The sequence below is a fragment of the Battus philenor genome, unplaced genomic scaffold (genome assembly GCF_028537555.1).
Source record: "Battus philenor isolate CCGP_79_NKW_IND1 unplaced genomic scaffold, ilBatPhil1.0.hap1 SCAF_10, whole genome shotgun sequence".
NCBI lineage: Eukaryota > Metazoa > Arthropoda > Insecta > Lepidoptera > Papilionidae > Battus > Battus philenor.
This window is the reverse complement of record NW_027181662.1, coordinates 13347029-13363826: the sequence shown is the minus strand read 5'-3', so window position 1 is coordinate 13363826 and position 16798 is coordinate 13347029. Positions and strand designations below refer to the sequence as shown.

The 16798-nt window shown below is 32.5% G+C and overlaps 1 protein-coding gene across 1 annotated transcript; it reads left to right on the top strand.

The window, feature by feature from the left end:
- Positions 1–1766: 1766 nt before the first annotated feature.
- Fa2h (Fatty acid 2-hydroxylase) lies at positions 1767–15373 on the top strand. The gene is made up of 6 exons (XM_068768671.1): positions 1767–2179; positions 8455–8677; positions 9125–9300; positions 9950–10076; positions 12491–12610; positions 15225–15373. Exons 1-6 carry the CDS (start codon positions 1874–1876, stop codon positions 15308–15310), a joined length of 1038 nt encoding a protein of 345 aa, XP_068624772.1. The 5' UTR covers positions 1767–1873; the 3' UTR covers positions 15311–15373.
- Positions 15374–16798: the final 1425 nt, after the last annotated feature.

Genomic DNA, 16798 nt, shown 5'->3' with positions numbered 1-16798 from the left:
GTGCACTTCATTGCATGACTATATATTAGTCCCTTTCTTAGCTATATTACGTCATCTTCAGCGGCGCATCGAAAAGGGGAATTCCAGAGAAATATAATTCTTTATAGACAGAGGTATAAATAGGGGCGTAGCTCCAATGAAATAAACACTTCTACTACAGACTTCCTGTCGTTATTGCTTTGGTAGTTGTCGCCCCTAGGAAGAACCCCACACTAATATTTTTTTAACATTTACCTGATACGATTACTGATGTATAGATTCGGCTTCCACTTATGGTGGCTTTATGTAATTTTTGACATGTCAAAAACCTTCAAGTGCTTATTCCTTATTTAATTTGCCATTGCCAAAAATTGCAATGCGCCTGCGTTGGAATATAAAGTGATCTATTTGTAGCTATTCTGTTAAAGTTTGTTTATGGTTCTGGTCCGGTCCAGTCTTCCGTAAAATCCATATAAATTATTATCCATTACTTTGGCTTTCTAAACATATCATATGTTGATGTTTTTGTCATCTTAACAAATTTGTGCTGTCATCATTAATAATTATTTTTTTATTCTTTGTTACCTGTGCCTGCGACTTCGACTGTGTAGAATATCATAAAAAATTGTTTATAAAGTGTTTCTTTTTTCATTTAAGAATTGCTCGTTATTACATCAGCTATCTGCCAGTATACGTCTCGTCAAAATCGGTCCAGCCATTTCAGAGATTAGCAATAAAGAGAGACAGAAAAAAATTAAAAAATGTAAGTAAGGTATATTTACCATATTTATGTATACGTAGTTAAAAGCGGTTAGTTAAATATTATAAACAGACACCCGTATTTTATTTATTTGTATAGATTATACTCTATAATACAAAAAAAGAAAGTTGATAAGAAAAACATTATTTAGATTAGTCTCTTTAGGATTATTAAGTGAAATTATATATCAATTTATTAGAAATATCGATTGAATGAATGTTGGCAATGCTTTGCTAAGATTTTTATTATAATCCGACGGAAATATCTTTAACACGCGTTAGAAAAGCGCATATATGTAAAGGACGGTACAGCGGTTTCGGTAGGATTATACTGAAAATCAATAAAGCCTTGGCCTCACATACGTTCTTAAAATGCAGATTAATCTGGATGATTCAAAAAATAAATCGTGACTGTAATTTGTTTATTTCTAAAAATGTTTTAGTAATGCGTAATTATTCTAAATAAGTTTTTTTATGCATTATTCTTATAAAAATATCTTAATGCACATCAAGAGTTTAAATGAAAACATTACTTATGTTTTTTGTATATATGTGTTCTGTTAATTTAAATTTGCGATAATTTTATATGAACCCAAAGTTAAGCGTATTTGACATTATAACTTTTTTATTTTTGTTTTTTTTATACAGCATAACCAAAATCAGTATGCGGTTGGTTTTATATCTTATTTATGATTTTATTTATAGTCAGAACCAAGAAAAAAGTCGTTTTCTTATACAAGGCAAAAGAATAACGGTTTCTTATTTATTTGTAACGAAAAAAATATTTCAAAATGTTTAATAATAATCGTACAATCTACGACTCGTTTTAACGATATTGTCATTAACACATTAAATTAACTACATTAAAATTACATTATAGTTCAATTAAACTGAAGGAGTATGATTCACAGTTACGAAAGTACACGAAATACCATTTTTTTTTTCTCTTTTGATTCAAAGAAAAACTTGATTAGTGTATCGTGTGTTTAAATATTTATTAGTCAGTAAAAACAACTTCTTCTTTTTTTTTTGAATCGTGAACCAGTGGTAATGGTTCGAACACATCTGCAATGTCTCACCGGCATTCGTTGATAAGGTAGTTGAGGCGGGAGCGTTAACGCTAGTGGTTGTCGTCATGTTCGCAAAAAATAACGGATTTATGGTCGCCTTTAACGATAACAGTTATGACCTGAAGCGTTTTCTTCACGACCACCCGGGCGGTAGGAGCACCCTGGAAAAGTACAAAGGGAAGTCGATCGTCCAAGCCATGAAGATGTATGATCACAGTTCTAGTGCGTATCATATGATGAGTGATTTTAAAGTGAGTGAGGGAACACGGGAAGGTAACTTGGCGGGTGCTGTAAGCGGAAACGGAAGGATTATCACGAAGGAGGAGGTACATCGCAATCCGGAAGAGATTGCGTTTTTGGAGGAATTAGAGGTAGTTATTCTATTTTTTTCGCTGATCTTCAGAAGATAGGTGAGGGTCAGAGCAATAAAGAGGGTTTTGCTTGGAGTTATGCTGCGATATCGAATCAGAAATGAAAAGATCCGCATAAAAACCCAGGTCACCGACGCAGGGTTAAGAATTGCTCGTCTAAATTGGTGATGAGAAGTCGCTGGGTGCGAGCAGTGCAGGACCTGTCACCAGTGCCAACTTTGGGAGCATTTGCGTTGCAGTAGGCGTCTATCGGATTAAAAGCAGAAGAAGAATCTATTTTAGAATTATTAACAGACGTTTCTGTCGAACACTACTTGTATTTGTTTTTGATAAATATCACAAGAGCAGTCGAGCGGTGACGATATTTATGTCGCCTTTTCCGCTGTTGCTTAAGTTGAACTTAATTTATTTACGAATAAGAAAATAGAATTAATTATGTAGTGTATGAAAAAGCATTGATAAATGCTATGTTTTCAGCGGCGTCCACACACAAGGTGAACAGATGACCTTGTTAAAATCGTCAGAAACATTGGTTGTAAGGCGCCACCGAAAGGTCTTATTGAAAATCTATAGGGGAGGCCTATGTCCAGCTGCGGATGTAAAACGGCTGATATGTTGAACACATACGACTTCACAATATTTTGTTACAAAAGCAAATCACATCTGTATTCCCTATTATTTATCCTCTTCATTTTTAATCTTGACTTAGTTTTATATACGCTTGTACAGTTGTAGTCAATGAAATAATTCTACGATGATATTTATTTCTTACAATACTTGATATGTAAAAGCATTTTTTAAAATCTTTTATGTGTAATGTCCCAACTTACCCTTTTCAAAGACCTTACGCCCCCCCTATGTAATATATATATATATATATATATATATATATATATATATATATATATGTATATATATACATATATATATATATATATATATATATACATATATATATTAAAGCGAAAAGGTTAGTAGAGTTAGAGTTAGATTCCACTTTCTTTACCAACTTAAAAATTTCTCTGTGGGGCGTGAGACCCACGTTGGGAAACACTGTGGGACATGACATAACGTTTACTAATTAGAAGAAATTCTATATAAGATTATTTATGTCTCACAATGGTAATGTTTATTTATATATTTTTATGTCTGATATTATTTTTAATTTTTCTTTTAAAACATGGTACTGATACGCGAATTTTGATATCGATTGCCATTTGGGGTTAGCGTGGCCTACACGAACGAACGTATGGCTGTTCAGTTCCAAAACCGCGATTTAAATACAATCTTTTGTTTGCTATCGATAAGATTTACGTGATAAGTATAGATATGTTATACAGCTAGAACAAGCTCCGACTGCGATCCCGGTGTTAGTGATGGTGCGTTGAAGTTATACCGACAGATACTTAACTGATAGACCATTAGCTGAAACATAGTAGAAGAATTTCCATTAGTAGAGTTAATCTATACATTCAAATAAATAAAATTTATTTGAATGTATAAATAACATCTGTTTATAACATATATACGAATATATACGATACATACAACAAAATATTTTGTCTGTTTGTTTGTTCCGGATAATCACTGAAATGGCTGACTCGATTTTGACGTGACTTATATTGGCAGTTAACTGATATAATAAGGAGTAACTTAGGCTAATTTTATTTTAGACATATTTTTAAGCGAAAAAAAAAAATATATTTTTTTTAATTTCACGCGGAAGTAGTCGGCGGGTATAGCTAGTAAGGATTAATTGTTAAAATAACCAAATCTAATAAACATATGGGCAAAGTATTTGCTTTTAAAATAGGATCACAGATAATTTTCAACAAACTTTATTGCTATTTTTTTTTAAATGTCAAAGAACGTCAGGGTGTTCAAAGTAACTATACTGTAAATTACAATGCTTAGTCTATTAATTTTGAAATTGTTTTTATAAAAATATGTAGTCCTGCTGAGTTTGTTGTTCTCTCGCTTGTTCTTCTCAGATCTGTAGCATATATCATCTGAACAGATTTAACTAGACGTCAGTAAGAGGTGTAAACCAATGTTTGAAAAAAGGATATTTGAATTATAATTTTAAATACTTTTCTCACTCCTGGGGTTTTAGGGGTTGGCAATTTTACAAAAGTATCTACTATTTGACGTACTTTCTGTATTTGTGATAATGACCACAATAAATAGTAAACATTTCTCGCTGTTGCCTTCGTCTTTCTTATGTATACAGATAAATCGGAAACAATTGTAGATTTCAAATTATGACTTGACCGCGTATATATATATAAATAGGGATTTAAAGAGGTCCAATGAATTGGCAGGTTGAAGTGGCAATGGATACCATAGACTGGTAAGCAAAGCAAACGACCCACGAGACGGACAGACGACCTTGCGAAGGTCGTCTTAAGTCTTAAGGTGCTGGATGTAAACCACTTTCGACCATCTTCATATGAAATCTATGTGAGAGATCTATTACCAGCTGTGGACGTCCGATGGCACAGAAATACAATTACCATCTGTAAATTATTTAAAAACCAAACTCTATCTAATATTTTAGTACCATTAACATATTTTTTGACAAAAAAGAATAGCGAATGTTTCGTAAACAATCGATAAATCACGCCGACCTTGGTCATGACCAGACTGTAATTCAACGTCAGCGAAGTCTAAAAACTCCAATTGCATAATGTTTAAGAATTACAAATCGTAATTGTTTACCTTCCAAACAATTAGCAACTACCCACAAACATTAACGAACGATTAATTGCATTTCTGATTAGATACGTGTAAAACATCGTGATTGGAATATTTGTCTATGATTTTTTCGTGCCTTTTTCTATCACTGAAATGAATTTATGGTTTACCTTTATTTATTTCTTTTAGTCACGCTATAATTTGTGAAAGACTTCACTGAATTAATTTTAACTAATACTTTGGAGACGCATTTGAAATGTCGATAAATAAAAGGAGATTCGTTGATTGTTTGAGGCATCGATCTTTGAAAATTAATGTTTCTCTCATGGCTTATTGTATGTGAACTTCACCGGTGTTTATAAAACTATAAAATTTAAAATTTACGCATCAGATAATATAACCAACAATGTTGTATATTAAAAGGTTACAATTAACACAATGTTTTACAAATACATTTTTGAGGTTAGAATTGATTACTCTTGGTTAAGACAGAAAAACATCTGACAGTTCTGTTAATTTAATGTAAAGAACTACAGAATACGTATTCGGATCAATACTCTTTAAGATTTAAAACGGCGAATGTAAACATTTGTAGAAAATCACATATTTTGTTATTCAACAGTCTAAGGAGCGTCATAACCTAAAACCTGATGTCCTTACAATTTTTAATAAGGTAACATCGTGACAGGGGCGGCTTAACCTATAGTGCAAGGTGTACAATGTACACGGGCGCCGCGGCGCTCCCTGAGACGATGTTCTATTCGCAGCGAAGCAGAAATTCTATACATTTCGCTTCTATTTCGCTGTCCAAAAAACTTAAAACACAAAGAAAAACATGAACTATGAGAGATGTGCTACAGGCATAAAAACAATGAGTGTTATTCTGCTGTCATAAGAAGAAAGGCCGTAAATAATACCATACTGTAAGCTATACCTATAATTATAAAATAGCTTATTGGTATATGAAATAATTTTCTTGTTACGATGGCAAAGTTAATAGTTAAAGCCGCGCGGGGGGGTGGGTCAGGCCTAGCGGGCGCCAGGGTTTCATTGCACACGGGCGCTACACGAGCTAGAGCCGGCCCTGGATCCTGGGCCGAGGTTTTCGAGTGAATCCTAAATTTTAATCCAATTTTCTCGGGTCCGGTCAGTATGAATATCTTCTCAGTTTTCTCTTTAATGTTATGGGATGTATATTTGCCATGGTTTACTGTACCGTAACACTCTTTTGTTATTAATTCGACAAGTACAAACAAATAGCCGAAAAGAAAAAATTCGAAGCATAAAAAATATATAACTTTTTTTTTAATTTTGAAGTAGAGTGTATTATCCTTAGTGGAACTGGTAAGCGAGCTTTAAAAGAGTGAATGTGTAACTCATTTGTTAGCAAAAAGCTTTAAAGACTTTACACCAATTTGCAATCATCCTGTATAATGTGATCACTTTGTAAATTTATTCTTTTTCATTCCAAGGAAGTATATATTCTGCAGGGACAGAAAGAAAGCAATAATTAAATTAATTATGTAGAAATCTTTAAAAGTAACGCTTTTTTCTTTTTATATTATTATTATTACGTTGTTTATAACTTCTTAAAAAATGATTTTCGTAAACGGTGTGCCATAGATTCATTGAAAAAGAACTATACACTCACCCTTTTAAAGATTTTACGCCTATAGGCCGCCATCTTGAATACAGAAAATTGAACTCAAAGGTAGGAAACCTTTGTTTTAGGAATGCTAGGCTTGTCTGTAAGGTAAAGTAAAATAAATATTGGTGTTGGGTGTGACAAATGTGACGTCATAATATCGGATGTGTGCGTGGTACACAACGCAAAATTCTCCGTAGCAAGGAAAGGAACTGTCCATTTTGGCGATGCTTAACAACTAGAAATTTTATTATTTTATTATATTGAACTAGAATTTTTAAATAAACTTTTTTTTTATTTCATAATTACACGTACATTTCATACATATAAATTACGTTATTTTTACAAAGCGTGATTTATTAAAAGAATCTATATCAGCATGCGCGAACATTATGGTTTAGTATCATGTCTGCCGATAGAAGTCCACTGTAGGGCATAGTGTATCATCACGATGACTATCATCTAGTGGGGGACCTGCCCACGCGTCCACCAGCACGTGGTCGCCACTTGAGAAATTGATGAATATCTATAGATTGAACTCTTATATATTCAATTTTTTTTTGACCTTTAAAGTCTTGCATTATTTTTCGCTCATAATCATGTTTATCTTCTTCCTTGCCTGTAATACTTTTGAACTGTTTTAAGTATTACAATATTTAGTGTATGTATATTATTACATATATCTTAATTAAATATTTGTATATTTTTTAAGTATTTTATTTTAAATTATATACACTATCGGATAATTTTAAATCTTTACTTTACCTTTACACGACATAATTATTTTATCTTCGTATTAGTGGACACCTATTTATTGAATTACAAATATTTTCCAATCCATCCATTGGCTGTCTTTAAAAAATGGCGGAATGCGTTAAGATAGCCAATTGTACATTTGTATTGTTATCGTAATTTTTTTGTTATATTCTTACGGGATGTACAATAAAAGTGTATTATTATAATTTATTGTAAAGATCTTCTCGATGGAGTTGGCCATATATTAGTAAAATAATAGTAGTTAAGAATTCAATAATGCTATTCCGTAATGTCTGATGACGAAGGTTTTGGTTTGTTTGTCGCCGGTGATGACATAAGGATCCGATACGTGGTAGATAACGTTAGGCCTTTTAATAAGGCTCAATATCTAGACAGACAGCTACGCTGAGAGATCGAATCAGAAACGAGCAGAAGAACCAACGTCATCGACGTACCTCAAAGAATTCCTTGTCTGAATTGGCAGTGCGGCAACGTCGCTCGTACAATCGACAGACACTAAGACCCAAAGGTTCTCAGTGGCGGTTCACTTCAGCCAGTAGACGCGACGTGGGACCTTCTGGGTGAATCTATAACTTAATAAAGTTCACAGGAATTCGCCAAATGCCGGCAGCGCAGGACCAATTGATCTCCCTTGCCTTGCAGTAGTCGTCTATTTACTGATATGTTGGTGCTAATGATTTTTATAGAAATACTAGCTGATCCCGCAAAAGTTGTTTTGCGAAAAAAAAAAAATTAATTTTCAATTTAAAAATAATGGTTGATCGTAGAGGGGTGAAAATTTAGGGTTGTATGTATTTTTGTATGTTGTATCATAAAAAAATAAAAACAAAAAAAATATTTTTAATTTTCAATTTAAAAATAATGGTTGATCGTAGAGGGGTGAAAATTTAGGGTTGTATGTATTTTTGTATGTTGTATTATAAAAAGATAAAAACAAAAAATTTCGTCCAAAAAAATAAAAAAAAAATTTAAGGGTGAACAACCCTTATCGCTTAGGGGTATGAAAAATATATTGCATATAAAATTTGGTAAAAATCGGTCAATCCGTTTCAGAGGAGTTCAAGTTCGAAACCGTGACACGTGAATTTTATATATTAGATCTAATATTGTTTTGATTTTAAAAACAAAGTATTTGTTTAATAGTATTATGTCTTTCCAGGGTAGACTGGACTGGTCAAAACCACTACTCAGTCAGCTCAGTGAGATTGCACCGCATTACGAAAAATGGGTCCACACTGCCGTCTACAGACAATGCAAGCTGTTCTCCAATCCTTTACTGGAAAGTTTGACATACACGTCCTGGTATCTTGTCCCTATCTTCTGGATACCGATCATATTTTATTTAATTGTTACTACGTATGACAAATATGTGGCTTGTGGAGGTAAGTTTTGTATTGTTTTGTAAAAGAATGTTGAGGAGAACTGCGTTGACAATTTCTAAAACATTGTTTATATGTTTGTTGTGTGTGAGCGCGTTATTGCATCACTATCCTCTTAGATGAAGTTGTAAAGGAATGATAGACCAGCACAGATAAAAAAATCGATTTATATAAAATATTCGATGCTCTTTTAAAGATAAAAAAATCGATTTTTCTACTGTATATTATTCTTATATATAAATTATATTATATTATTCAATAAGTACAGCTTCGATCACATAAAGGCTATTCAGTAATGAAGGAAAAGGTAATTTTTCCCTCGAATTAAGTAATACTTGTTTTTCAGTATTAACAGCTAACTTAAATGAATTTAAAGGTGCAGTAAATAATAAAAAAAACCAAGTTAAAATGTGGGTAATTAGTTATTATAACTTAAACAACTTTTTGCAGATTCCTGCGGACCTGAAAATATCTCGACGTTACAGTACTTGAAGTACGTAATCTCAGGGACACTTTTATGGACTATCTTCGAATACGCTATGCATAGATGGGTGTTCCACTTCAACCCGGGGACGTCCCACACAATGATAAAGATCCATTTCCTCATCCATGGTATTCATCATAAGGTACGTAATGTAACTTTTAGGCACCCTCAGAAGTCGTATAAGCTACCAAAGCGCCTGGTGGTACACACCAAGCAATGATCTGTGGACATTATTTAGTATTGTATGAACAGCGCTATTATCATAGCCTTAACTTCTTCAACCTTAATAAGCCTGAGGGTACCTGTAATTTCCGATTTAGTTTACCGAGAGACTGCCAAGTTCTTAGGAGGTTTTCATCAGTCCAGCTGAAAGACGCCCACTGTTGAACACACTTCTTTCAAATAGAATTAATTGTACCTTAACAAGGTCGTCTGTTCACTTTATGGACAGAGGTCTTACGCTGTGCTTACTGGTCTGTAGTCACTACTTCATAATCTTTAAGCACGAGTGGCCATCTGGTCTTCACGTGTGACCTCCCACATGCTATTTCAACTGGCCAATTCGAAGCACTCTGTCGACAGTTTTGTATTTCTACGAATCTCTTTATTTTTGATTCGATTTTATCGGAAATAAACGGGGCAGGACTTTGTCCAGCTGTGGGAATCATACTACTACAATGATATCCTATAAAAATAAATCTTATTTTTGTATAGAATTAATTTGATTTCGCAAAATTTTTGATGATATATAAATTTGTATATCATCTAATAAGTAATCTATTATTTTTCAGGTACCTTTTGATGGATTACGTCAAGTTTTCCCTCCTGTACCGGCTTTAATTCTTGCTGCTATTGTTTATATTGCTGTCAGTAAAATTATTACGTATCCGATGATAAGAATGATAGGAGGTTTAATTGGTAAGTTTAAGTTTAGAATAAGTTATATATCATAACTTAAATTATATTAAAAAACTTATAACTTTCACGTCAAATGATAACGGAAATTTTTCTAGTCTGTCAGTTACTTTAGAATGCACTTTTTTATTAATTAATTACATATATTTAATTATCAGTTGTTAGTTTATGTGAAGGGAAGTTTAGGTTTTTGCATCGTATAGTAATATCGTAAGTGTCCAGGATCCCGCGTCTTCTGACCATCTTAACAGGGATATCCACCTCATGCGCGGACTTCCTGCCCTGCCCTTGTCGATCTACATTCACCACTCCAGAGCCATAATTAATAACCCACTGCTACTTCAACTAGCTATTCGTCTGTGCAATGGCTGTTACTTTTTTTCATCTACAAATGTCTTGCAGATGAAAAACTGCATTATTCTAGCTTTGCAAAAGTGTTTCGTTACTAATACTAATAGGAAGTCTAATTTCGAACGCAACATTTTTTATACAGTCAATTTATATAACCAATCACGGTTTGGAAGCGGCCTGCATTCAATGTCTTTAGATGACCAAAAGATGGTCGTCTGTTTACCTTTGTAGAAAACCGTATTATAGTGAATAGCCTAACTGGAGAAGAAGCGTTAAGTATCTCAGCGAATGACAGAGGTCAGTATCGAGGTACTTTTCGAGTGAAGCCTTCTAAGGACTCGGCTAATTAGTTCTACCCGGAATAATACCAGAGCTTTACCCAGACTCAAACCTACATCCGTAACAACTTCATTGGTTAACACATAAGAGTTCGTTAGATTATTTAATGGAATCAGGCGTTACCTTGCGGAAGTCCATCCTAAGTAAGAAAAGGACCAATATTTAGTCACTTCCGCACATGCAGTGGTAGTCGTGCAATAAAGGGCACCGCCCGCCAGCCCGCTGATAAATGCGTATGCGGCAAACAATGCGAATCACACAACCGCCACCGCCAAACTACTCAACACGTGTTTCACCCCTCCACGGGGCATCTTCAAGAGTTATGTTACACCGATTAGTCAAAGTTCGTTAGATTAGTTATTTAACATGCCATAATAGCAAAAATCCATTGGGACTGACTGGTTCTGGAACTGGTGGCTGAGGCGTGTGTAGACACCCCACTACGTCCACCGACGACAAAGTCAAGGTCGTATTAAGCCTCTGGATGCGGGCAGCGCAAGATCTGTCATTGTGGTGATCTTTGGGGAAGTTCTATGATTTGTAGTGATCATCTATCGGCTGATCGATGATGAAAACAAATAGTTCAAATTTTGTAGAATGCTATGTGCAAGTTTTACTTTCAAAATCATGATATGTCGTATTCAATATTTCATATTTATATATTTTTAAATAAATCCATTTATTATCTTTATCAAAATGTTTTTACGATAACTTAATACGCAATCTGATTTGTTACACACTCTTTATAAATCATCTTTCAAATAAATTCAAAACGTCTGTCAAATTTTATTTGATAGTTGTATCTAAATTGTAAAATGAGTCACCGTAGCGATTGCAATATTTTATCGTAATTGTCTTATCAATGAAAGCAATACCTATGTGTAATTCATTTAAACATCATAAGTCCGATAAAAAAATTTCATCGCGTAATATTGTTATACACATATATATACACTTAACTTCGGTGTAATTATTATAAAGATTGTCCTTTAAATAAACGTCAAGTTTATTTCGTCAAACAAGATCTTACAGGCAATGTTTACTTCAACAAATTAATTAAAAATCTACGTCACGTATTTTTGAGTTTTTGCAATAGAATAAAGTAAGATGATTTTATGTTTCAGAAATGTAAAAAAATGTCACTTATTTAAAGAATTAGATTTAATAATCATTTTGAGTTCACGGTTGGACAAATTGTAAAAAAAAATGTAGTTTATTCAAATGAAAACACGTAAAAAAAAATTATTACAGTGTACAGGATTAAAGATATAATTCGGGAAGACAATGAATGAATGGCTAATTGCGGTATTATAAACATTAGTAATTACAAAATAAAGGATCATAAATTGTGGCATTTTGTAATATGTCAGCTGAATTTTATTCTAGATTTTATAAAAATGGGCTTTTTTGCCATTCTTTTCACGATGTATATATAAGTCACTAAATGAAAAAAACTAAAAACTTTACTTGGATGTAAGAAGTTTTAGTTTCCATTTGTAGCGTTAACGTTTCTTATTGCTAGCCACTACGGCTACAATACTTTTATGTAAATTCATTCTTGCGCGTTTGATTTAAAATTCGAACGCCCATTTGAATTCCGAATTCGGTATCAGTGACGTCACAGCCACCATTTCGATAAATTTTTGCTTAGGCAGTAACTCACCTCCGCTAATAGCGTGTATATTTGATAAATCGCAATCAGCTATTTACTTTTTTTTTGTCTACAGGTTATCTTTGTTACGACATGATCCATTACTACCTACATCACTGTTCGCCTAGCGCCGGCAGCTATCTATACGAGATGAAACGTTATCACTCCAACCATCATTTCCTTAACCATGATAAAGGCAAGTGATTCACGATTATTTTTAATACAATTAATATTTCGTGACTGTTATATCAGCTCACGCTTGACAATTTTTTTTACTCGGACTATGTCATTTTATCTGTGACATTTCTTTCTCCTGTCAAAAAAAACAAAATTTTTTATACTAAACTAGGCCTAATATCTGTATCCAGGATGTTGACGTTACGTCTACCATAATAGATAAGCAATCGTTACTTACAAAGAAACACAGAATTTTTTAAAATGGATCAGAGATCTTAATACATTTTAATAAAAATATTAGCTTCACCCATAGATGTTATCTTGTCTATGCTATGAATAATCAATATATATAAATAAATAAATAAACATAAGTACTTATTTATAAAGACAATGAATAATATGGAAGCGTTCTTAATTCGAAAAAAAAAGGAATTTCAAGATTTATTACACAAACACTTAACGACCGCCCTTGCGATTCATTTATCGATATTTCTAATTTAAGCCAGTCTAAAATTATTTTCCATTAAAATTTTTTTACAAAATATTAAGGAATTCATTTAAAAATTAACGAAGGCGGTAATTTTTTTTAAATCATGTTATGACAAAGGGAAAAAGGGATTTATTTTTATAGATAATCATCTGAAATGTATTAGGGGGACCGGAAAGTAATGTCGTTTCTGTCGACATATTTTACAGAAAAACCGATTGATTTCTACCGCTCTGACATTGAAAATTTGTATACTAGATGGGAACAGGTTGATGATAACGAAGGTGAATATATTGTTAGAAATAAAAACTTGTTATAAATGTAGTAGAGTGAATTTAACTTAAGAAAGCGACATTACTTTCCGGTCCCCCTAAAATTTAATCTAATAATAATAAATTAAATTTGTTAATTAAATGTATCTAATATATAAAGTTCTCGTGTCACGGTGTGCGTGATTGAACTCCTCCGAAACGGTTCGACCGATTGTCGTGAATTTTAGCGGCATATCGGCCAGGGTGGAGAATCGGACAACATCTATTTTTCTTCCCCCTAAATGTTAAGGGTTTAAAAGAGAAGCTTAAATTGTATGAGAAATACAAGGAAAATTTACACCGAAGATCCAGTGTAAGTTGTAGAAGTGCGAATGACCATGATAAGACCCAGAACAGGCGGCCTGTGCGTTGTTTTAACTGTGGAGAAATGAACCATACATCTGATGCGTGCCCACATCGAAACAAAGGTCTAAAATGTACCTTTATATTTTTTTTTTATTTTTTAAACAACATTTTTTGTTTTTATTTTTTTAGGATACAGAATACAAAAATACATACAACCCTAAATTTTCCCCTCACTACGATCAATCCTTATTTTTTATTTGTTAATTAAAAACTTTTTTTTTTGGAAAATAACATTTGCGGGAGCAGCTAGTTCATTATAATAATTTTGTTAATTATTATGAAACTATTTAAATGTATCCTAGCGTGTACAAAAACAAATCAATAGTTTATTGAGTTCCATTTATGATTGATTCTTCTAGGTTGTGTAAACTATATAGATTATACGTGTGAAACTACACAACTTATTACATAATAACAATTGATATAATATTATCTGTCACGATAGATTTTGTACTGCCAGAAGTAACTGTCCTACCGCCTTCTTAAAGAAAAAAAATAATCTTACATGTTTCAGAGTGTACTTCATTAATAATTTAATGCGATATTAATAAAAAAATTAGTGATAATAAATTCTGACCGCTACAGCTGTTAAAAACGATATTATAAATTTTCAGCGTGTCAACTGTCAAAGGCGCAATTGCATAAAAAATTTTTTTTCCGAAAATTTTAAATTTTAGCAATTTCCTTTTTATGAATTTAAAAAAAAAGTAGACTCCAGACTGACCAAAGTAAATAGGGATTAGCTTTATGTATATATTTTTAAATAATAATGTTTAGGAGAAAAAGAAAAAAAAACAAACGAAGAAGAAATAAACATCTAAGTACATTGTACATTACATTTTATGAAACTATTCACATGCATAATAAATTAGAACACTGGCTTTTGTCTAAGTTCGAGGGTTCGATATGCAACGGACAGATATTTAATGGAATAATAATATAACAGTATATGTAGCATTAACACAGTTCTTACTACTACGTTTTTTATGGCCCCCGCTATTGGGAAGTTCTCGTACAACCCCTGTCTTGGATTCACGTGGACAGTTTTATATTATTTAATTTATTCCCTTTCTTTTCTTATTAATTCGAGACTCTTCTTTAGCCCGCCTCAATATCTCTCTATCATTCCTCATTTTCATTTCTTTACTTTTCATGCCTCATCTCATTTCCTTCACCATTTCTTTCTGGACAGCTTTTTTACAATTTTTTATTTTATTTTATTATATGTATTTTTAACGATTCTGGTAAAAGTTTTTATTTTCCTTTATTCTTATTACTTTATCACAATTTTTTTTTCGTATATTTTTGTATCATGTCTTTCTTCATGTCTACATTCTTTATAATAGTGTAAATACTATAAAAATGTGAACACAGTGTCTTTTTATTCTATAAACGTGTTGTTTATACCTGTTTCGTTATAAGATCTTTTTCTTTCCTGATATAATATTAACTTTTTTTTCTTTCTACAGCATTCGGCATCACCAGTAAAATTTGGGATCGAGTTTTTAAAACATTTGTCCATGTTAAAAGATTAGGTTTTAGTTTGCGTTGGTGAAAATGTTTATACTAATTTTAGGTCTCATAAACAATGTACAATATTTAGAAATTTAAGATGTATATTATTATATATAGTGGTATTTATATAGTAAACGTAAAAATATAGACTAAGTTATTGGGATTACCCATAACAACATATCTACTACCACTGTGGGTACACATATATATATGACATATTACAATGTACCCATAGGTTTTACATAAATGTACAACATACACAAACATGAAAGTAAAAATAAATTTTAAAAAATATAGTGTAAAAACATATAAATGCGTTATTCTAAATGTATATGTATATATATATAAATATATATATATATATATATATATATATATATATATATATATATATATATATATATATATATATAATGGGACACCTATAAATGACATAGATAATCGACAGCGTTTTAGTTTGTTAACTTTATTACAATAATGTGACCATAAGAATATTTTGATATTGTGAACCTTGTAAATAATATATTGTAGTTAATAGTGAAATATTCTGTAATATAGTGCTACCGATACCGCTGTGCCGCGCTTTAGGAAGGTGCATCGAGGTGAGGGCTGAAGTAAGAACATGAGCGCCGCCACGAACGTTGACGGCGAACTGACAGAACAGAGATACTGGCCTGGCCTCTGGAGCACCCTTGAGTCGGAATGCTAAATGTGTGTTATCGTCGAATGACAGTCCAAGCCGGGGTCCCTATGGTGGTGTCCTTAAAGCTAGTCATTCAAGGTACTATCCGCCCAAGCGATCTAAAAGCTTTGCGGTCTTTGCATCCGATGAAACTGTATGCAGAAGCCTTAGGCGAGGCTTCCCAGAGAGCTTTCGAGCTTGTCTAAATGCCATTTTGGCAGCGGAACGAGTGAAGTAAAAAAAGCTGTTAATACACCTTTCTATCTCTCCATACGTATAAATAAGGAGCGATGCAGCGGTTTCCATAGCATTATACTAATTACACTAGCATAGTTTTAAATAAAAATTATGACATTGTTATTCTGTGATAGTTGAAAGAACAAAAAAAGTATTTTTACATTTAATATTAATTAATGTAGGTTTGCAATTCAAATAATTTTAAAATTATTTAATAATCAACAAAAGTTATACGGAGTCACAATCGAATAAATTGATATCATAATAATTTAAATATTACATAATTATTATCTATGAGTTATCGAAATTAATAAATTTTAGCTATCTCATAGATTAAACAATTGGCAACATCAAATGGTAGAAAACTGTATGGTAAGTAAAATTGTACATGTTATTGTTTTTAAAGTTATAACATTAGATTTAAAAAAAAGTTTATAATCAAAATAAAAATATTTTAATTTAGTTAAAACTTAGTCAGTTACTGTCGCTGTCCTTGCTTCAGCCCACCTACAAAGCTTAGGCCTCCCCCAAAGATATCTTCTGGAGGATATACCACATTCGCCACCCTTGGCAGGCGATCGCAGTGTGGTATAATGTTAAGCAGAAGAC

What these genes read in the sequence shown, in the direction of transcription:
- Fa2h (XM_068768671.1), top strand. Translation starts at nt 1,874, where the DNA reads ATGTTCGCAAAAAATAACGGATTTATGGTCGCCTTTAACGATAACAGT. An exon ending in CAAATATGTGGCTTGTGGAG is followed by an intron (nt 8,678 to 9,124) that starts GTAAGTTTTGTA and finishes AACTTTTTGCAG; the next exon opens with ATTCCTGCGGACCTGAAAAT. An exon ending in TTTCCTTAACCATGATAAAG is followed by an intron (nt 12,611 to 15,224) that starts GCAAGTGATTCA and finishes TTCTTTCTACAG; the next exon opens with CATTCGGCATCACCAGTAAA.